Source organism: Maylandia zebra, linkage group LG19 (assembly GCF_041146795.1).
Source record: "Maylandia zebra isolate NMK-2024a linkage group LG19, Mzebra_GT3a, whole genome shotgun sequence".
Lineage (NCBI taxonomy): Eukaryota > Metazoa > Chordata > Actinopteri > Cichliformes > Cichlidae > Maylandia > Maylandia zebra.
This window is the reverse complement of record NC_135185.1, coordinates 80,786-97,248: the sequence shown is the minus strand read 5'-3', so window position 1 is coordinate 97,248 and position 16,463 is coordinate 80,786. Positions and strand designations below refer to the sequence as shown.

Here is a 16,463-nt window from a genome sequence, read left to right as displayed (position 1 = left end):
AGCAATCCGATTATTGTTCAGCATCTGCAGACAAGTGGGAAACCATTTCTTTACCCCCAGTTTAAAGACAGCGCCATCTATGGACTCGTTCTTAATTCATGTGCCACTGAGTTCCTCAAACTTGCCATAAAAAAGCAACAGGACAACTGAAGTTTGAGCTTCTTCACACTTTGGCCCAGAAGTTTTAATAAGAACAACCGATCAATGTCGTTATCTCTTTATTGTTACAATGCAATCAAACATCAGCATCTATTAGCACAGTGTAACAGCCCAAAGTAAATCCAACATAAAAGCCTGAGAGGAGGAGTGAGGTGGATGTTCAGGTGCTCGTTTTCTTGGGTCTGCCTCTGGATTTTTGGGCAAGTCCAGGTGATGTCTGGGTTCCCATTTCCACAAGTCTGGATTTGGGGTCACTGCTGGGCACCTTCCTGGATTTCAGAGTCTTTTGGGGACTTTTCTTTGGTCTGTCTGCAAAGTTAAATTCAGCAGGCTGTCAATCGTTTAACCCAAATGTTGTCATGTAGTTTTCATTCATAGCCTCTGCTTCAGTTACTCTATTTAGAGATACACTGACAAAAACTGGTGCACGCTGAAGAGGAAACCAACCGTTCTTCTTTGTGACTCTCTTTTTCTTGACGGGACTCGAATCCACCTCGCTCTCCTCCGCTCTATCCGCTGCCATCTTTCTTTTGGTCGTCTTCTACAGAGAGAGAAACACGATAAATATGAAGAGAAGCACCAGTCGGTGTGTTGATGTTGACTAAAAGACATTACTTTAAACCTGGGAGTCCACTGTGGGTCCTGTACAGTTTGTTTCTACAGAATATGTTAAATCAAGAACAAATGTGAATAAACATGAATATTTCCCACATAGATAATTACTGTCAAACTGCCTCATGCCATAAATTGAGATTTAATTCTATTTTTACTGAACTGTATTAATATAGTGCCAAATCACCACCATCGCCTCACACTAAGTTATTCTGTACGGTAAAGATGCTACAACCACACAGTGACAGTGGGAAGGAAAACTGAACAGGAAGAAACCTGGCCCCCGGCTCAGGGAGGGGCATCTGCTGTGAGGAGGGGGCACAGGCAAGAAGAAACACTGTAGTTCATCCAGAATCATCATTTAGCATAATCTGAGGTGTTTAACAAGCCTACAATGTGCATGCCCATCTAGCCTTTGTTAACAGGAAACACACACATGTAAATGACACAAACCGAAGAAGCCAGCAGCTCGCAGTCTCAGCCAACAGCAGCCACAACATCCTTGCAGCTTTATGATGGATGCAAACAGTCGATCCAGGCGTGCACTGATGATTATGTGCGTCTCACTGACCCTGAGCTCCTCATTATAGACTCTCCTCAGCACTCAAACTCTGTGCTGGAAAACTGCTACGTGAAGTTCTATCACAGGTATGAGGAAATCCCAGAGACTCCCCACAGGAAACATGTCATGCACTAGAATCTGACTGTCGCCATTACTCTCCTGATGTAGGGCTGTGACACTCTGCATCGACTACAACATGGACCGACCTGGGTTCATTCAAGGTGAAATGTACTTTGTAGAGCTTCCACAAACACGACGGCTGCTGAAGAGTTCTTCATAAACTTATTATGTCTGTCAAAGCAAACACGGTATGTCCTCAGGAAGTACAGGTGCCCCCAGAGAGAGCGATGCGCTTATCACAGGCAATCAGCTCCTCCATCCGCCGCCGTCCTTTCTGGGCCTGTGTAACGAGACTCCGCCCACTGCCCCCCTTTCCATTTTTGCCTCCATTTTGACAATTGCTACCTCATGATCACCATGCGGCACCCACTGAGGTGAACAGATTGGCGGGATAATTACATACAATAACAAGCACCAGGGCCCAGTAACCCTTCGGCTGGCAACACCACGTCCCCAGTGGCAGCTTCCATATGCACAGAGAGCACGTGGGGGAGTGACGGGGGGGAGAGAGGGAGAGAGAGAGGGAGATGGGGAGAGAGTGAGAGACAGGGGAGGGGGGGTGAGAGAGACACAGGGGGGGGATGAGAGGGAGACAGGGGGAGGGGGGTTGAGAGATGGGGGGGAGAGAAAAATGGGGAGAGAGAGAGAGGGAGATGGGGAGAGTGAGAGACAGGGGGAGGGGGTGAGAGAGAGACAGGGGGAGGGGGGTTGAGAGACGGGGGGGAGAAAAATGGGGAGGGAGAGAGAGAGACGGGGCGGGGGGATGAGAGGGAGACAGGGGGAGGGGGGAGAGAGAGAGACAGGGGGAGGGGGGTTGAGAGACGGGGGGGAGAAAAATGGGGAGAGAGAGAGAGAGACGGGGGGGATGAGAGGGAGACGGGGGAGGGGGGTTGAGAGACGGGGGGAGAGAAAAATGGGGAGAGAGAGAGAGGGAGATGGGGAGAGTGAGAGACAGGGGGAGGGGGGTGAGAGAGAGACAGGGGGAGGGGGGTTGAGAGACGGGGGGGAGAAAAATGGGGAGAGAGAGAGAGAGAGACGGGGGGGATGAGAGGGAGACAGGGGGAGGGGGGTTGAGAGACGGGGGGAGAGAAAAATGGGGAGAGAGAGAGAGGGAGATGGGGAGAGTGAGAGACAGGGGGAGTGGGGAGAGAGAGAGGGAGATGGGGAGAGTGAGAGACAGGGGGAGGGGGGTGAGAGAGAGACAGGGGGAGGGGGTTGAGAGAGAGACAGGGGGAGGGGGGAGAAAAATGGGGAGAGAGAGAGAGAGACGGGGGGGATGAGAGGGAGACAGGGGGAGGGGGGTTGAGAGACGGGGGGAGAGAAAAATGGGGAGAGAGAGAGGGAGATGGGGAGAGTGAGAGACAGGGGGAGTGGGGAGAGAGAGAGGGAGATGGGGAGAGTGAGAGACAGGGGGAGGGGGGTGAGAGAGAGACAGGGGGAGGGGGGTTGAGAGAGAGACAGGGGGAGGGGGGAGAAAAATGGGGAGAGAGAGAGACGGGGGGGATGAGAGGGAGACAGGGGGAGGGGGGTTGAGAGACGGGGGGAGAGAAAAATCGGGAGAGAGGGGGAGAGAGTGAGAGAGGGGGGGGAGAGTGAGAGAGAGACAGTGGGGGGGGTGAGAGAGAGAGGGGGGGGAGAGTGAGAGAGAGACAGGGGAGGGGGGGTGAGAGAGAGACAGTGGGGGGGGTGAGAGACAGGGGAGAGAGAGGGGGGGGGAGAGTGAGAGAGAGACAGGGGAGGGGGGGTGAGAGAGAGACAGTGGAGGGGGTGAGAGACAGGGGAGAGAGAGAGGGGGGGGGAGAGTGAGAGAGAGACAGGGGAGGGGTGGAGGGAGAGACAGGAGGACAGAGAGAGTCAGGGGGAGTAACACATAAATGTTAGGTTGTAGCTGAGAGCTCCAGCATCACGTACAGAGGCGATGATGTTTGTCCTGATGAGCACCAGCACTGAGAACAGTCAGAGACGGGCTGCTGCATGCAGACACATGAAGGGAAACTTCTTATCAGCTGAGGCAAAGACAGCAATGCTAATGACTCCAGTTCAGCTGCTTTGGTCTTAATGAAATTAACAACAGGTACACTAGAGGGGCAACAACGAGACAACTCCCAAAGCACTAGCATGAGGAGATACCAGGCTTCACAGCCAGTCCAGCCACGGCCAGGTCTGCCGTGTCGCCCAGCACAGCCATAACCCCCCTGGGGGGTCCCTAACCCATCAGCAGGAACAGTATCTGTTTCTTTGTGCGAGGAGGAACACGACGAGCACTATAAGAGCCGTCCACAAGGTTACTGGTGTGAATGTCTCTGACAAAACAATCAAGACTCGACATCCAGGCCTTGTGATCACTACCCAGCACCATGGAGCCCGAGTGGCATCGGCCATAATACCAGACTTGGCATTTCATCAAACCATGTGGCATCGCTTCATTCTGGACACGCCCCTATGACCACAACAATCTGAAGAGACAGGCGACCCCGAGGTGTTGGGGGAGGGGACTGTGAGCAGTCCCTGGAATGGACATCAAATGTGTCATCTATAGGAGCCTACACACTAACCCTTCGACCATAAAGACAGCTGGAGGATGGACACTAACCGAGAACAAAGTGAACTGGTGGATGAGTTAATGCAGAGGATGCACAACAACTACATATTATACAGTTCATAGATGTGAACTGGACACAATGATGCCTGAAACCATGAGACAGTTACTCCTGTCATCACCAAACAAAGTTAGAAGTAATTATGATGAAGCGACAGTTGTTCATTTCTTAGTCGACTAAATGAGGAAAATAATTCGACGGTAAGTCAGAGGTGTACACCCCCACAGGCTCGAGCTCAAATACTGCATTTTCTCGCTTCCCTCTAGAAACAAGTAGGAGCGCTGACCTTGGTGGGAGGCGCCGCTGCTCCACTGGCAGAGGTGAACTCCAGCTTGCCGTCCTCTTTAGGACCGATGGTCTTCAGTCCAGCCTGCAGGATAGAGCGCAGCTTGTCGTAGGGTGGTTTGGCTGTGTAGCCCAGAGACTTCACCTCCTCCATGAACCGCTGTATCTCATCTGCAACACAAGGAGAAGCCCGCTCATCAGAACCCTCACACCTTCTTGCTCGTTCGAGACCATCAGGTCATCCATGTTATTTTCATCAAACACTTCATAAACAAAGTCATAACTTAAACACAAGCTCCCCCCCCCCACTGTTGTCACCATAGTGTGTTGCATTCAGATGTCAACGTCAGGCTAAATGTTGTGTGGTGGGACTTTCTTCAGACTTGGTGCACACACACAGACACACACACACGGAGCAGAAAACAACAGTTTGCTCGTGCTCAGCACAGCAGAAGGACGGAGGTGCGACGTCTCCTCTGAACCGACACGCTGCCTTCCGGTCAAAGCACCTACATTAAAAGGCAACTTTTAGCACAGTCGGGCAACAATGTTGCCATTTACTGCCGCAGCTTGTGGCCTGTACTTCTATCCCAGTGAGAGGTCAGGTGGTCACTGCTCAAAGGCAGAACACCAAGTGGCGCTGTCACTTGGTGTTCGCTCGCTCTGTGGTAGAGTATCACTTCCTGTTCCTGCTCAAACACAGTGGTGTTTCTGAGTAGCTTATCTGCTTAGCAATTTAATTAAAAACTTTTAAATACATTCTTTTTTCATAGTATAATCTTCACGTGCTTCATCCGAAGCACACTGTCTGTGTACTCACTACCTAACTTATAGCCAAAGTATTCACTCACTGTCTCTGTACTGTTTCGCTAGCTTAGCTTAGCTCGTAGCCGACTCGTTAGCACCATGGCTACTTCTCCTGTCCCTCCTGCACTTTCTTGCTCATTGTGTCAGATGTTTAGTTACTCCTCGGCCTCCTTTAGCAGTAATGATATCTGTAACAAATGTAGCATATTTGCAGCTCTGGAGGCCAGGATTACTGAATTGGAGACTCGGCTTCGCACCCTTCATTCACCCATAGCTAGCCAGGCCTCTGTAGCTGGTGCAGCCGAAGATAGCGTAGGCCCCGCTAGCTGTTTCCCGGCAGACCCCAAGCAGCTGGGGAAAGAGGGCGGCTGGGTCACGGTGAGGAGGAAGCATAGTCCTAAACAGCAGCCCCAGGTACACCACCAACCCGTTCATGTGTCTAACCGTTTTTCCCCACTCGGCGACACACCCGCCGGGGGTCAAACTCTGGTAATTGGTGATTCTGTTCTCAGACATGTGCGCAACAGCTGGAGTTCATGCATTTATTACTTCCAGGCTGGACTACTGTAATTCATTATTAGCAGGAAGTCCAAAAAACTCCCTGAAAAGCCTTCAGTTAATCCAAAATGCTGCAGCAAGAGTCCTGACAGGGACTAGAAAGAGAGAGCATATTTCTCCTGTTTTGGCTTCCCTTCATTGGCTTCCTGTTAAATCCAGAATTGAATTCAAAATCCTGCTCCTCACATACAAGGTCTTAAATAATCAGGCCCCATCTTATCTTAATGACCTTGTAGTACCATATCACCCTATTAGAGCACTTCGCTCTCGCTCTGCAGGCCTACTTGTTGTTCCTAGAGTATTTAAAAGTAGAATGGGAGGCAGAGCCTTCAGTTTTCATGCCCCTCTTCTGTGGAACCAGCTTCCAGTTTGGATTCAGGAGACAGACACTATCTCTATTTTCAAGATTAGGCTTCAAACTTTCCTTTTTGCTAAAGCATATAGTTAGGGCTGGACCAGGTGACCCTGAATCCTCCCTTAGTTATGCTGCAATAGACGTAGGCTGCCGGGGATTCCCATGATGCATTGAGTTTTTCCTTTCCAGTCACCTTTCTCACTCACTATGTATTAACAGACCTCTCTGCATTGAATCATATCTGTTATTAACCTCTGTCTCTCTTCCACAGCATGTCTTTATCCTGTCTTCCTCCCCTCTCCCCAAAGGGGAGACAGATGGCCCCGCCCCTCCCTGAGCCTGGTTCTGTTGGAGGTTTCTTCCTGTTAAAAGGGAGTTTTTCCTTCCCACTGTCGCCAAAGTGCTGCTCATAGGGGGTCATATGATTGTTGGGTTTTTCTCTGTATCTATGAAGCGCCTCGAGGCCACTTTTGTTGTGATTTGGCGCTATATAAATAAAATTGAATTGAATCATGTTAGAAACACATGAGAGCAGCCAGGAACGGACGAAATGAATCAACTCACACTTTACTGATGATGCTGCTGTAACACACAAACCTTATCAAAGAACACTAACAGTACTGATCATAGCTGACAACAACTCCAAGGCAACTTAAACTCCTTAAACACTTAAAATAATGGAAAGGTAAAATGTTCGACTAATCATGAACTTGATATGATTTGAAGTCACACGGTTTCAGACTGTGGGATTATGCAGGGCATTGTGGTTTTCACAACCAGATCAAGACATGAGCATTCATGATGTGACAAGTGTACAAAAGTCTACAGTATATGAATAATACGGTGAGGCACGTCAGTGTGACCAGCTCAGCGCTGGTCCATCGCAGCCACAGAGCCGCCGCTGTCAGTCTGTCTCACCTGGTTTGTCTTGAGAGGAGAAACACTTGGCCATGAACTCGCTTATGTTTTCTTGACTCCTGGAGGTGAAAACGTTACACAACTTTCTTTAATACACATCAATCTGTGTGAACTGTACAACACAAAACAAAAATGTAAATAATAAAACGTACTGTAGAATTGTATAAACGGCAACGTGTTGCTGACTGGAGCACCCAGGCTCTGTGCTCAGTTTCACATACCGGATCTTGGCGTCTCTGACGTACAGCGGGTCCTGCAACTTGTCCTCCCAGGGCAGCCGGCCACACAGCCACTGAACCATGCAGTAGGACAGGATCTCCAGGTCGCTGCGCCTGGACGCGGCTGTTAGCAAACATGGCGCACGTAGCAACATTAGCAATATCAGACACTTATGTACATAATAGCATCCAGGTTATTTCCACGTTGTACGAGATGAGGAACACCAATCAGTATCAGTGTTGTTCTTTGGCAAACTTCAGCTGGAGCAACAACGCTGTGGCTGAACACACTCAGTACTACGACTGCGGCCCCAAAGGTAAGTCAGTCCAGCACACTGCCGTGTTAAAGTGCTCTGACTGCAGCAAAACAAACATGGGTACTGTTTCGGTCTCTGGGCGAACGTGGGGCCGTGTCACACTCTACACTCTATGGTGCGTACTGAATCCCAGTTTAAATGGGGAGGAAACAGCCCAGCTGTTCCAAACAGTCCTCACTAAAATGGTTTGAAATCCGTTCACACTGATTTTCCTGTTCATGGTTAAAAACATCAGAGCCTGCCGACTCTTTCAGATTACCACTCTGGTTTTGTACACCATGTTGGGCGTCATGACTACTCGCGTACGTTTGCACCTACATGCTCCTTTGTGGCAGTCGATGCTTGTGAACTCGATGGTACCATCGTGACATTTCTTGGGGTCTTCCTTGTACTCCTTGGGCAGACCTTCAGGTGCATACCTATAGGCCAGTCCATAATCTACCAAGTAAACCTACAGTTGACAAACACAAAGATTCAGGCATGCACACACATACACACAGTACTAATCCATGTTTTAGCAGTGTTCACTGACTGTACACAGACAGGAGACACATGATTTCAATTCTAATTCCAGCTCCATAGCACTTTATTATTCCTCAGTTTGCATTGTGCTTATATTCTCTGTGGCTTTAATAAAGAAATGTAGAGCAATAAAAGCAAACCTACATTCACCACCTCCGAGGAAGAGCAGGAAAAACAACCAGAGCCAATATTAAAATCCTGAGGGGCTGATTTCCAAATTGTCATTTATAAAAAGCTCCTTAATAACACCACCGATGATACATTATTAATCTCCAAATTAAATATTTGCCCCTGCCCCCACCTTATTTGCAGCTCTGTGCTCCTGCCATCTAATCTCCCCCGTCTGAACACTCTGGCTTCACCTCCCCCCGTCACAAAAGCCTAATTGAATCTAATGAAGCAGTGCGTGTGTTCCAACCAAAACCAGGCTCCTCCTCCTGCCGATGCACAGGTCACAGCGGCACTTTGTAAACTGTCACAGTTTCAGTCAGCACGCTGGAACTCCAACTGACCTGGTTGGGATCGCTGTGACTCAACATGAGGTTAGACGCCTTCACATCAGCGTGCACGTACTCGTGCTCGTGGATGTACTCCAGAGTATCCAGCTGCACAGGAACAAATACTCCATCAAATACAGAGTACAGACACATCTGTGATGTAGCAAGACCCTAGTACAAAGTAATCACACTACATGGTTTAAATATAATGTGCAGTTTGCTGCTCAGCCCGTCATCACCTCACTGAGCAGCAGCCACGTGAAGCCAAACCTGTGATCACATTACGAGGATTTTATTAGCAACTCGATTCATTACGTTCAGTTTCAGAACATAAACATTTGTCTTTTTTAGAGGGGATGTAGCCGGGCTGAGCACCACAGAGCACAGAGGAGAGTCTGACCAGAAAAAGTTTCACCTCCTCCACATAGATCTTAATAAACTAGAGCGAACGGGAGACGCGCTGGTATAAGAGAAGCGTGGGATTTCCAACAAGAAAGAGAGTCACAGTAAATGACTATTTCACAGTCTATCCAGTGTCACTGTGACAAGTCTTACTGGACTGTGTAAACAAATTACTTCATTGTTGGTATTTTCATGCAAACAAAGGATTTTCGATCGGAAGCACAGGTGCAGGAAATCTGCTGACGTTCGCGTTTCCGTAAAGCGGTGTCAGATTACAGTTTCAGCTCACTTTAAAAGCAGAAACAATCATTCCAGGATGAGCAGGAGAATGCTTATGACCCACAATCATTAACACAACTGAAAATACACTTGTGTCTCTTTGGGAAAACCCATTTCCTCCCCTGTGCATCACTAACTCTGAGGATGAAACCGCTTGTTATTCGACCCTCATCATCAGTTATTTTCAGTTTGCGAACAACGTTCATCCTCAGGATGTTGGTCATGACCTGCTGTTTACAACCTAAGTGATTCAGACTGAAACAACTTCATCGTGACAAAACCAACCAGTCGAAGGCCAAGCTGCAGGACCAGCTTTCTGGGAAATCTCCTTCCGCATTCCTCAAACTTCTTCTGCAGGTCTGTGCCAAGTCTGTCGATGACCATGAACCTGTATCTGGTTGGGACAGAGAGCTTTGTTAGCAGAGCGTCAGAAAGGCTGCAGCTTTACCTGTTACTGTGAGGAGAACGCAGCTGTTTCACTTTACTTCTTATTTGGTGTTTTCTTTCATCGAGCTTTCAGGACATTAACACAGTAAAAAAATAATAAAATATTAAAAACTGAGTTGTAAAAGGCATAAACAGGGAGATTAGCTTAAATATCGGAGTTACTATAAGTGCACAGAGGAGGTCAGGAGAGGTGATGCAAGGGCTGAGGATAGTGCTAACTATGTGACCCAGGCGGGACCAAAGCTGATGCCTTATCAGGCCACTGGGCCCTTATGAAACCAGTAACAAGTGCTACTACTGAGATCCACTACATGGTATCAGGCGGTGCCAAAGTAATCCACTGAATGAATCAGAGTGAGGTCTGCTATAGAAGGGAGAGACCTGAGCTGGGAAAACACAGGCTCTAATCAGCGTAATCATGCCCACCTCTCCTTTAAATCTGTGTGTGACTCCATCCAGTGTGCAACATGCAAACACCATGGAGGAAAAGTCAAACACAGTTGATGCACAGCTCGAGCTGCGTGCACCAAATATAACTGCTGAACCTGAACGACTGCACGTCACACAGAGGGAGGAGAGACGGGCTGCATCATTACAACCTGAGACTCGTCCCCAGCACTCCCACCCTTACCTTTGACCCCCTCTCTCATGTCGACCCGAGCCCCAGTACCGGGGCACGCCCAGGTTCTTCAGCTTCTTGGACTTCATCCAGCTCTGAACTGCAGGGCAAGAGTAAACGTATCAGACACGTACATGAGCTTTTAATGTGTGCATACATGAAATCAACAACACAGGAAGTAACTCTGTGAAGCCTGGTGCTGGTTTAAGTGGGTGATGGATGTGAGACTCCAAGTAATAAGAGTATAAATCAGTGGGGGAAAGTGGCCAATATGGCCGCGAGCTAATCTGCTGCTGGGACAAATATTTACCAACAACGTGAGACTCCAGCATGAATAAAATATGAGGCTTCGGTTCCTTAGTCATATAACAGTTAATCGTCAGGGGAGACTGACATTTGGATTGTTATTATATAAAATGCAAAGCGGTGGCCCGAGGGCTGGCGGCGCTGCCACCAAACGCTTCCTTTCCTTTGTAGGGCTCCTCTGAGCCTCGGCTGCAACACCATCTTTTAATTAAGAAACTTGCCTCTCTTTTTATTTGTTTGCCCTGCTGGTGTGAGACTTGTGTTATGATCGCAGGGCTAACTTTGGCTCGCTGACAGTGAGTGTGTTTATAGTGTCTGATCATGTGACTCACTGAGATCCGGCTTGGCAGCTCTCATGTAAAACGCGAGCTCGCAGAAAAGCGGTCCATTGTCAATAGGCTCCTGTGGACAGATCAACAGGTACATTAGGTCTGCAGACCCACAACAGCACACCGGGCTTTTGTGTTTCCACCCTTCACAGGCAGAAAAAAGAAACAATCCAGAGTACAGCTCACAGCACGGCAGGCCGGTTCCTTCTCTTCCGTTTAAACATTTAAAAAACAAACAAAGTGCAAAAACTGGTTGTGTGTTTAAATCCAGGTTCACAGACTGTTACATCTCTGACAGTTAGGAGCAGGTCCGTGCTGGGAATGAGCCCCAGCAAGCGGTCGTGCTGCAGTTTCAATAAAAAGATTTAAAATGTTAAATAAATGTTGAATAGCTTCCACAGTTTGTTTCAGACAGCGACAGCACAAATAATTAGAGTTAAAGTTGGAATAAACACAGTACAGGTAGAGCTTTACATTTGGCCCACAACAGCCATCACGTCACTTTTTAACAGCAACGCCTGCAGCGTGCAGATGTGAGCCTGCAGTGGGCTACAGCACAGTGGAGCTGACGGCGCTTTTATTCAGGCCACGCTCGCTGCTGTACGTCTCTCCTCACATCTCGACAATGATTTGAACCAAAAACGTAAAATTTGGATTCAAACGTTGCCACTGATTCAGTTCAGATCTTGGGTGATGGGGCATCCCCGGGCTTTTTCTCCCCATTTCTCCTCCTTAAGAATAGAAACAGGGAAATGGTCACAGTGCAGAAAGCGCCTTATTGGCTGCAACGTTTGCACTGTGATCACTTCTCGTGACACTTCAGTGACCAGCAACTGGACAGAGCCATCTGAAAGGTCCAGGGTCAAGGCCTGTGCTGGCTGCATCGCTGCAGTTAGTGAACAAATAAATCGGACGATTCTCAGAGTCAAATGGGAGAGACTGATGAGTCTGCACATTAGAGCAGAAAAGCAAGTCAAACAAGTCAAACAAGTCCTGTCAGTATGTGAATTATTTCTGGACTTAATCCAATGAACTTATGCTACCAATTAAGTCTTAACTCTTGATGGGCTTAACTAAAGTGGAAGTGTTATAGAATAGAAATTGATATGTCATAAAATACAAAGGTTGAGTTGGCTTTGGTAGCTACTTTTCTGTGAGTAAAGACAAAAGTATGTGACGAGTAATAATGCCGGGACTGGAACAAACTTAGTCCTACCACTTTGATGACATAGCGAGCGTCAGCACCCACGGGGTTTGCAGAATTTTCCTCGGCTGGGGAAAACATGAGAGGGAATATGTTCATTATTTACAGTATTTGGTTGACACATGCTTAAAATCTTTATTCACTTTTATTCAATATAAAGTTTGCAGCTCAAACTCGGATGTTAACTAGAACTAACATACAAATAACATTGTCTTTCTTACCCAAGTATATGACCCCAAAGCCCCCCTGACCGATCGGAGCCCCCAGCTTCCATTCCTTCTTCATGGTGTCCTTCAGCACTTCTCCAGGAGGAAACTCCTCTGCCAGTTTCCTCTTGGCAGGGGCTCTGCCTCTGCCTGCCGCCTTGGCTTTAGGGGGCATCTAACACACACAGCCACGGTGGTCGTTAGTGCTGCTCCATCGTGATGGAAGCAGAGCTCCAAAATAAAACTAAGCTAAACATCGTTGTAAACACAACAAGAAATGGAAACTTGTACTTTTCGGGTCACATGAGAACCATGTTTTTATCTGTACCGAAGTTAGCTAACCACATCCTGAGTTCCCCATCACCTGCTAATGTGTGCAGCCTATACGAGACACGAACCGCCTGTTAGCATTCAAACCAACAGAAAGAGAAACAGTAAAGCGATGGCGTCGTGCGAATCCCGCACCTTGCGTTGTTCTTTCGAGGCTCGTTAGCTCTCATGCTAACTGCGCGGTCTTGTGAGTAACCGTGTGTCACATTAGCGCCTACATGACCCGCTACATGACGCCGTCCGACAGCACACGCTCCCGAGTCGCTGTGGTTGGTTCCGTTAGCGTACACATATATGCGTGTATGACAGAAACATACCGTCGCTTCGTTGTTTATGCTTCCCTGTAGGAGAAACTGTACACGGACCAAACTTCCCGCAAAACTACCGGTCAGGAAGTGACGTCCTCGTACCGCGCTATTTTATTGGGGGAAGTCGGTGCTTCACTACTGCGTGAACAGCGACGAGCTGTCCTTTCTGTTAGCGTGAAGAAGTTTAAATACGCATTTAATCCCCGGGATCTCTTAATATATGAAAGATGTAAATATATTTTAAACATGTCTTAATATTAAGAAGAAGTGCAGTTTCAACAGCAACTCTATTTTCTGCATTTCTGCTGCTGAAACCTGCCAACATGACTCCTGTGGGCTCAGTTCTAATAAAGAAATATGAGCTCAGACTGTCCTGTAAATATAAAGCAGAAAGTTTACAGAAAATGCCTTTTTTAATGTGGAACCATCATCCATCCATTATCTGCTGCTTATCCTCCATGGGGCAGGTCTTCAGTACGTGATCAACTATCAGAGCTGTGTTATTAATTTCTTATTGTTTTATTATCAAACCATGGACTAATATGTCCTATTGTGCTATTTAGTTAAGTCTAAATCTGTGTTTGATTCTGTAAATTTATTTAATTTGGGAAAAAACAACATTTAATGTTAGGGCTTGTGCGTAATACTTTGCAGTCAATAACTCCCTGAGGTGTAGAACCATGAGTTTTGTGATTCCTTAAGTCAGTAAAAGGTCATCCAAAGTCACTTTTTGTCTTTATAATAATGAAAACATCTCACCCAGTTTGTAGGCAGTGCAACTATATCAGAGTAAAACACAGTCCGCGCTGCTCATAGTTCAGATTGTGTATATTTGCACCCAAGTGATTAAATATATATGCTTTTGTCTCCATGCACCATAATGATGTGTTTTCCACCCATCCAGCCACACCAGTACTGCTTCATCTTATAAGGCACCTGAGAGAAACAGAAGGGGAAAGTCTTATTTTCTAGGTTAAGAAGAGCATTCATTAATTTCACTACTGTCACTGTATTGCCCAATCAAAAGTCTTAATACCTCTCCCCAAGGGCGTGGATTTGGTTTTGGCATCGGTGGGGACGGATGATTCAGCCATTGAACCCTGTCCTGTTTCTTTTTTTTCCTTTTTGTCTTTGCTTCTTGATAAAAAAAAAAAAAAGAAGTAAATACACTTGCCTACATATGCTATTCTACATGCTTTTAAACCATTTAAAATTACAATTCATAGTTTTATATGTGAATTATATAATGTTAAGTTACTATTAAACAAATGACTGACTTTAGTTTACTTCAACCATATTCCATATAAATCAGGTATCATACAAAAATAAAAATAGCTTCAAATACAGTCATGACAATAAAAGAATATGACTTTAAGGACTTAACAACATTAGTTCAGTTATAGTACACCAACATCTCTGACACATTAGCACTAAGGGAACACTCAGTGACCTGCTGGTTTTTGTCCATAAAACTACTCGTCTAAGATGACCACAGAGTAAAAGATCTCTCAGCAAAATGATGCAACATTTTAGGCACTATTGCCCCGATTAACTCAGTGAGCTGAGATCTTTTATTCTAAACATGAACTACTGTTACAGCAACAGACATGGACTACATGCCCCACACAACAACTCAATGTCCACTATGTGAAGGAGCCAAACACAGGCCTTCTCCTCTCGTTAATCTACAGCACCAAATCATCATCAGTCACCTGTGAGCTCTCCTCTTCACCTCTGTCCGAGCTACATGGCAGAGCTGCCTCTGTCACCTGATGAATAACAGTGAGACACTCCACATACATGCAGTCACACATGTGCTTCAAATACAGTCATGAACCACCAGGTCATCCTCCAGTTTCACCTGTGATCTTGTGTCACCATTACTCTCTGAGCTCTGTGTTGGTTCTTCTGTCACCTGACAAACAGGACAAACATGACAATAAGAATAAAACGTGCAGCTGCTTCAGTGTTTCTGTCACTTTGTGCAGATCTTGACTCGTCAGTAATGTTTGTAGGATGAGTGCATTTTAAAACTGTGCAAACTGCACTACAAGGTGGAATATCTGCAAAATCATGACGACCTCATGATATTTTGTCTCAAAAATTAACCCTATGAATATGTCAGAGCCATTAGGATGAAATTATTGTGTCACCAACATTTTAATGTTAGACGTATAACTTTAACAGCCTCTGTAAACTAACAGTTTCTCTGACAGCTTCAATCAAAATTAGAAATGCTGCTCTGAGACTGAGAGAACTAACAGTGCTGCCTGCTGTGCAGGTAGTTTCCAAAACACGGTATTAATGGGTACATACTTAGACTGATGTGGGCCAAAGCCTAGCACAGCCTGTAACGTTATTATGACGGACACATTTTATGCGTTAAGTGACTCACAGGTTTATATGAAAAACACTTTCTTATATCCAGCTTCTTCCTCTTTGCTGCCGTCCTCCTCTCCTCCTCCTCCTCGCAGCGCAGGCTTACCGCTGCTGAAACTAAACAGAGCTCCCTGAAAGGCTCAGCCAATCACATTGGCCATATTTGTCACATGACGTAGGACTCCAGTAGAGCACGTCATTTAACTCTTTCTGCACCGCTGGGTGAATGAGACGCTGACAGATCGTTTTTTCTTTCTATAAGGTTTGTTTGTTTTTACTCGAAGAGATCGAAATGTTGGTGGGGACAATTCAATAACCGCTGGATATTGGTGGGGACGTGTCCCTTCCGTCCATGCCAAATCTACGCCCTTGCCTCTCCCCTACTTTCATTGTGTGCCTGTATAGCAGAGTTTACTGTGGAAGAAGTGGGTGATAATGATGAACAAACAAAAATGAAAAGGTGGCACTAAAAAGCTGAGAGAGAAGACAAAATTACAAAAAGATGCAGCAAAATGTGTCTAATTTAGTGACTTGTTATCTGTCGAGGCTGCTGCATCGTCAACAGTGGTAACAGCAACAACTAGTAACAAGTGCTCACAGGCTGAAGAACCTACTGCTGCTAGTGCCCTGTGTGGAGAAGTGCAGCAGTCCTAACTGCTATGGGCTTGAAGTCGGCCTCTAGTGTTGTCACATCCCCATTGAGTTCCTGATGAAGGCTCTCAGGGTCCTGTTGATCTTGTACAGTTCTAGGCCTTCCAGGATCCAGCTGTGGGCCATTGAGTCATAGGCCTTCTTGTAGTCAATCCAGGCAGTGCACAGGTTGGTCAGCCTGGTCTTGCAGCCTTGTCTGACTGCTCGGTCTACCAGTAGCTGGTGTTTTGCTCCTCTGGTATTCTTGCCCATCCCTTTCTGTGCCCCACTCATGTGTCTGTTCATCTTAGCCTCTATGATGCCTGACAGGAGCTTCCATGTGATGCTGAGGCAGGTTACTGGTTGGTAGTTGGAGGGGACCGGTCCCTTCCTGGGAAGAAGCTGTTCTTTAGTCTGTTGGTTTTGCACCTGATGGGTCTGAACCTTTTTCCAGAGGGCAGGATGTTGAAGAGGTGGTGGTTAGGATGGAGGTG

The 16,463-nt window shown here is 46.8% G+C and overlaps 1 protein-coding gene across 7 annotated transcripts; it reads right to left on the bottom strand.

The window, feature by feature from the left end:
• Positions 1 to 201: 201 nt before the first annotated feature.
• vrk1 (VRK serine/threonine kinase 1) lies at positions 202 to 14,844 on the bottom strand. 7 transcript variants are annotated; one of them, XM_076877536.1, is made up of 14 exons: positions 14,673 to 14,777; positions 13,837 to 13,896; positions 12,338 to 12,497; positions 12,129 to 12,184; positions 10,916 to 10,985; positions 10,290 to 10,377; positions 9,497 to 9,605; positions 8,546 to 8,638; positions 7,830 to 7,962; positions 7,129 to 7,318; positions 6,977 to 7,035; positions 4,340 to 4,509; positions 607 to 700; positions 202 to 468 (listed from the first exon to the last, which is right to left on the bottom strand). In XM_076877536.1, exons 1-14 carry the CDS (start codon positions 14,772 to 14,774, stop codon positions 320 to 322), a joined length of 1,533 nt encoding a protein of 510 aa, XP_076733651.1. In that variant the 5' UTR covers positions 14,775 to 14,777; the 3' UTR covers positions 202 to 319. The 7 variants fall into 7 exon arrangements, with proteins under 7 accessions (XP_076733651.1, XP_076733652.1, XP_076733653.1 ...); XM_076877537.1 differs by having other exon boundaries at positions 7,198 to 7,318; XM_076877538.1 differs by lacking the exon at positions 14,673 to 14,777 and adding an exon at positions 13,997 to 14,069.
• Positions 14,845 to 16,463: the final 1,619 nt, after the last annotated feature.

Excerpts from the sequence above, each read along its gene's own strand:
- vrk1 (XM_076877536.1), bottom strand. The coding sequence starts at position 14,774 with ATGTGTGACTGCATGTATGTGGAGTGTCTCACTGTTATTCATCAGGTG. Across the intron at positions 12,185-12,337 it reads CTTTGGGGTCATATACTTGG|CCGAGGAAAATTCTGCAAAC; the intron begins GTAAGAAAGACA and ends TGTTTTCCCCAG. Across the intron at positions 7,036-7,128 it reads GCCGTTTATACAATTCTACA|GAGTCAAGAAAACATAAGCG; the intron begins GTACGTTTTATT and ends TTTCACCTCCAG.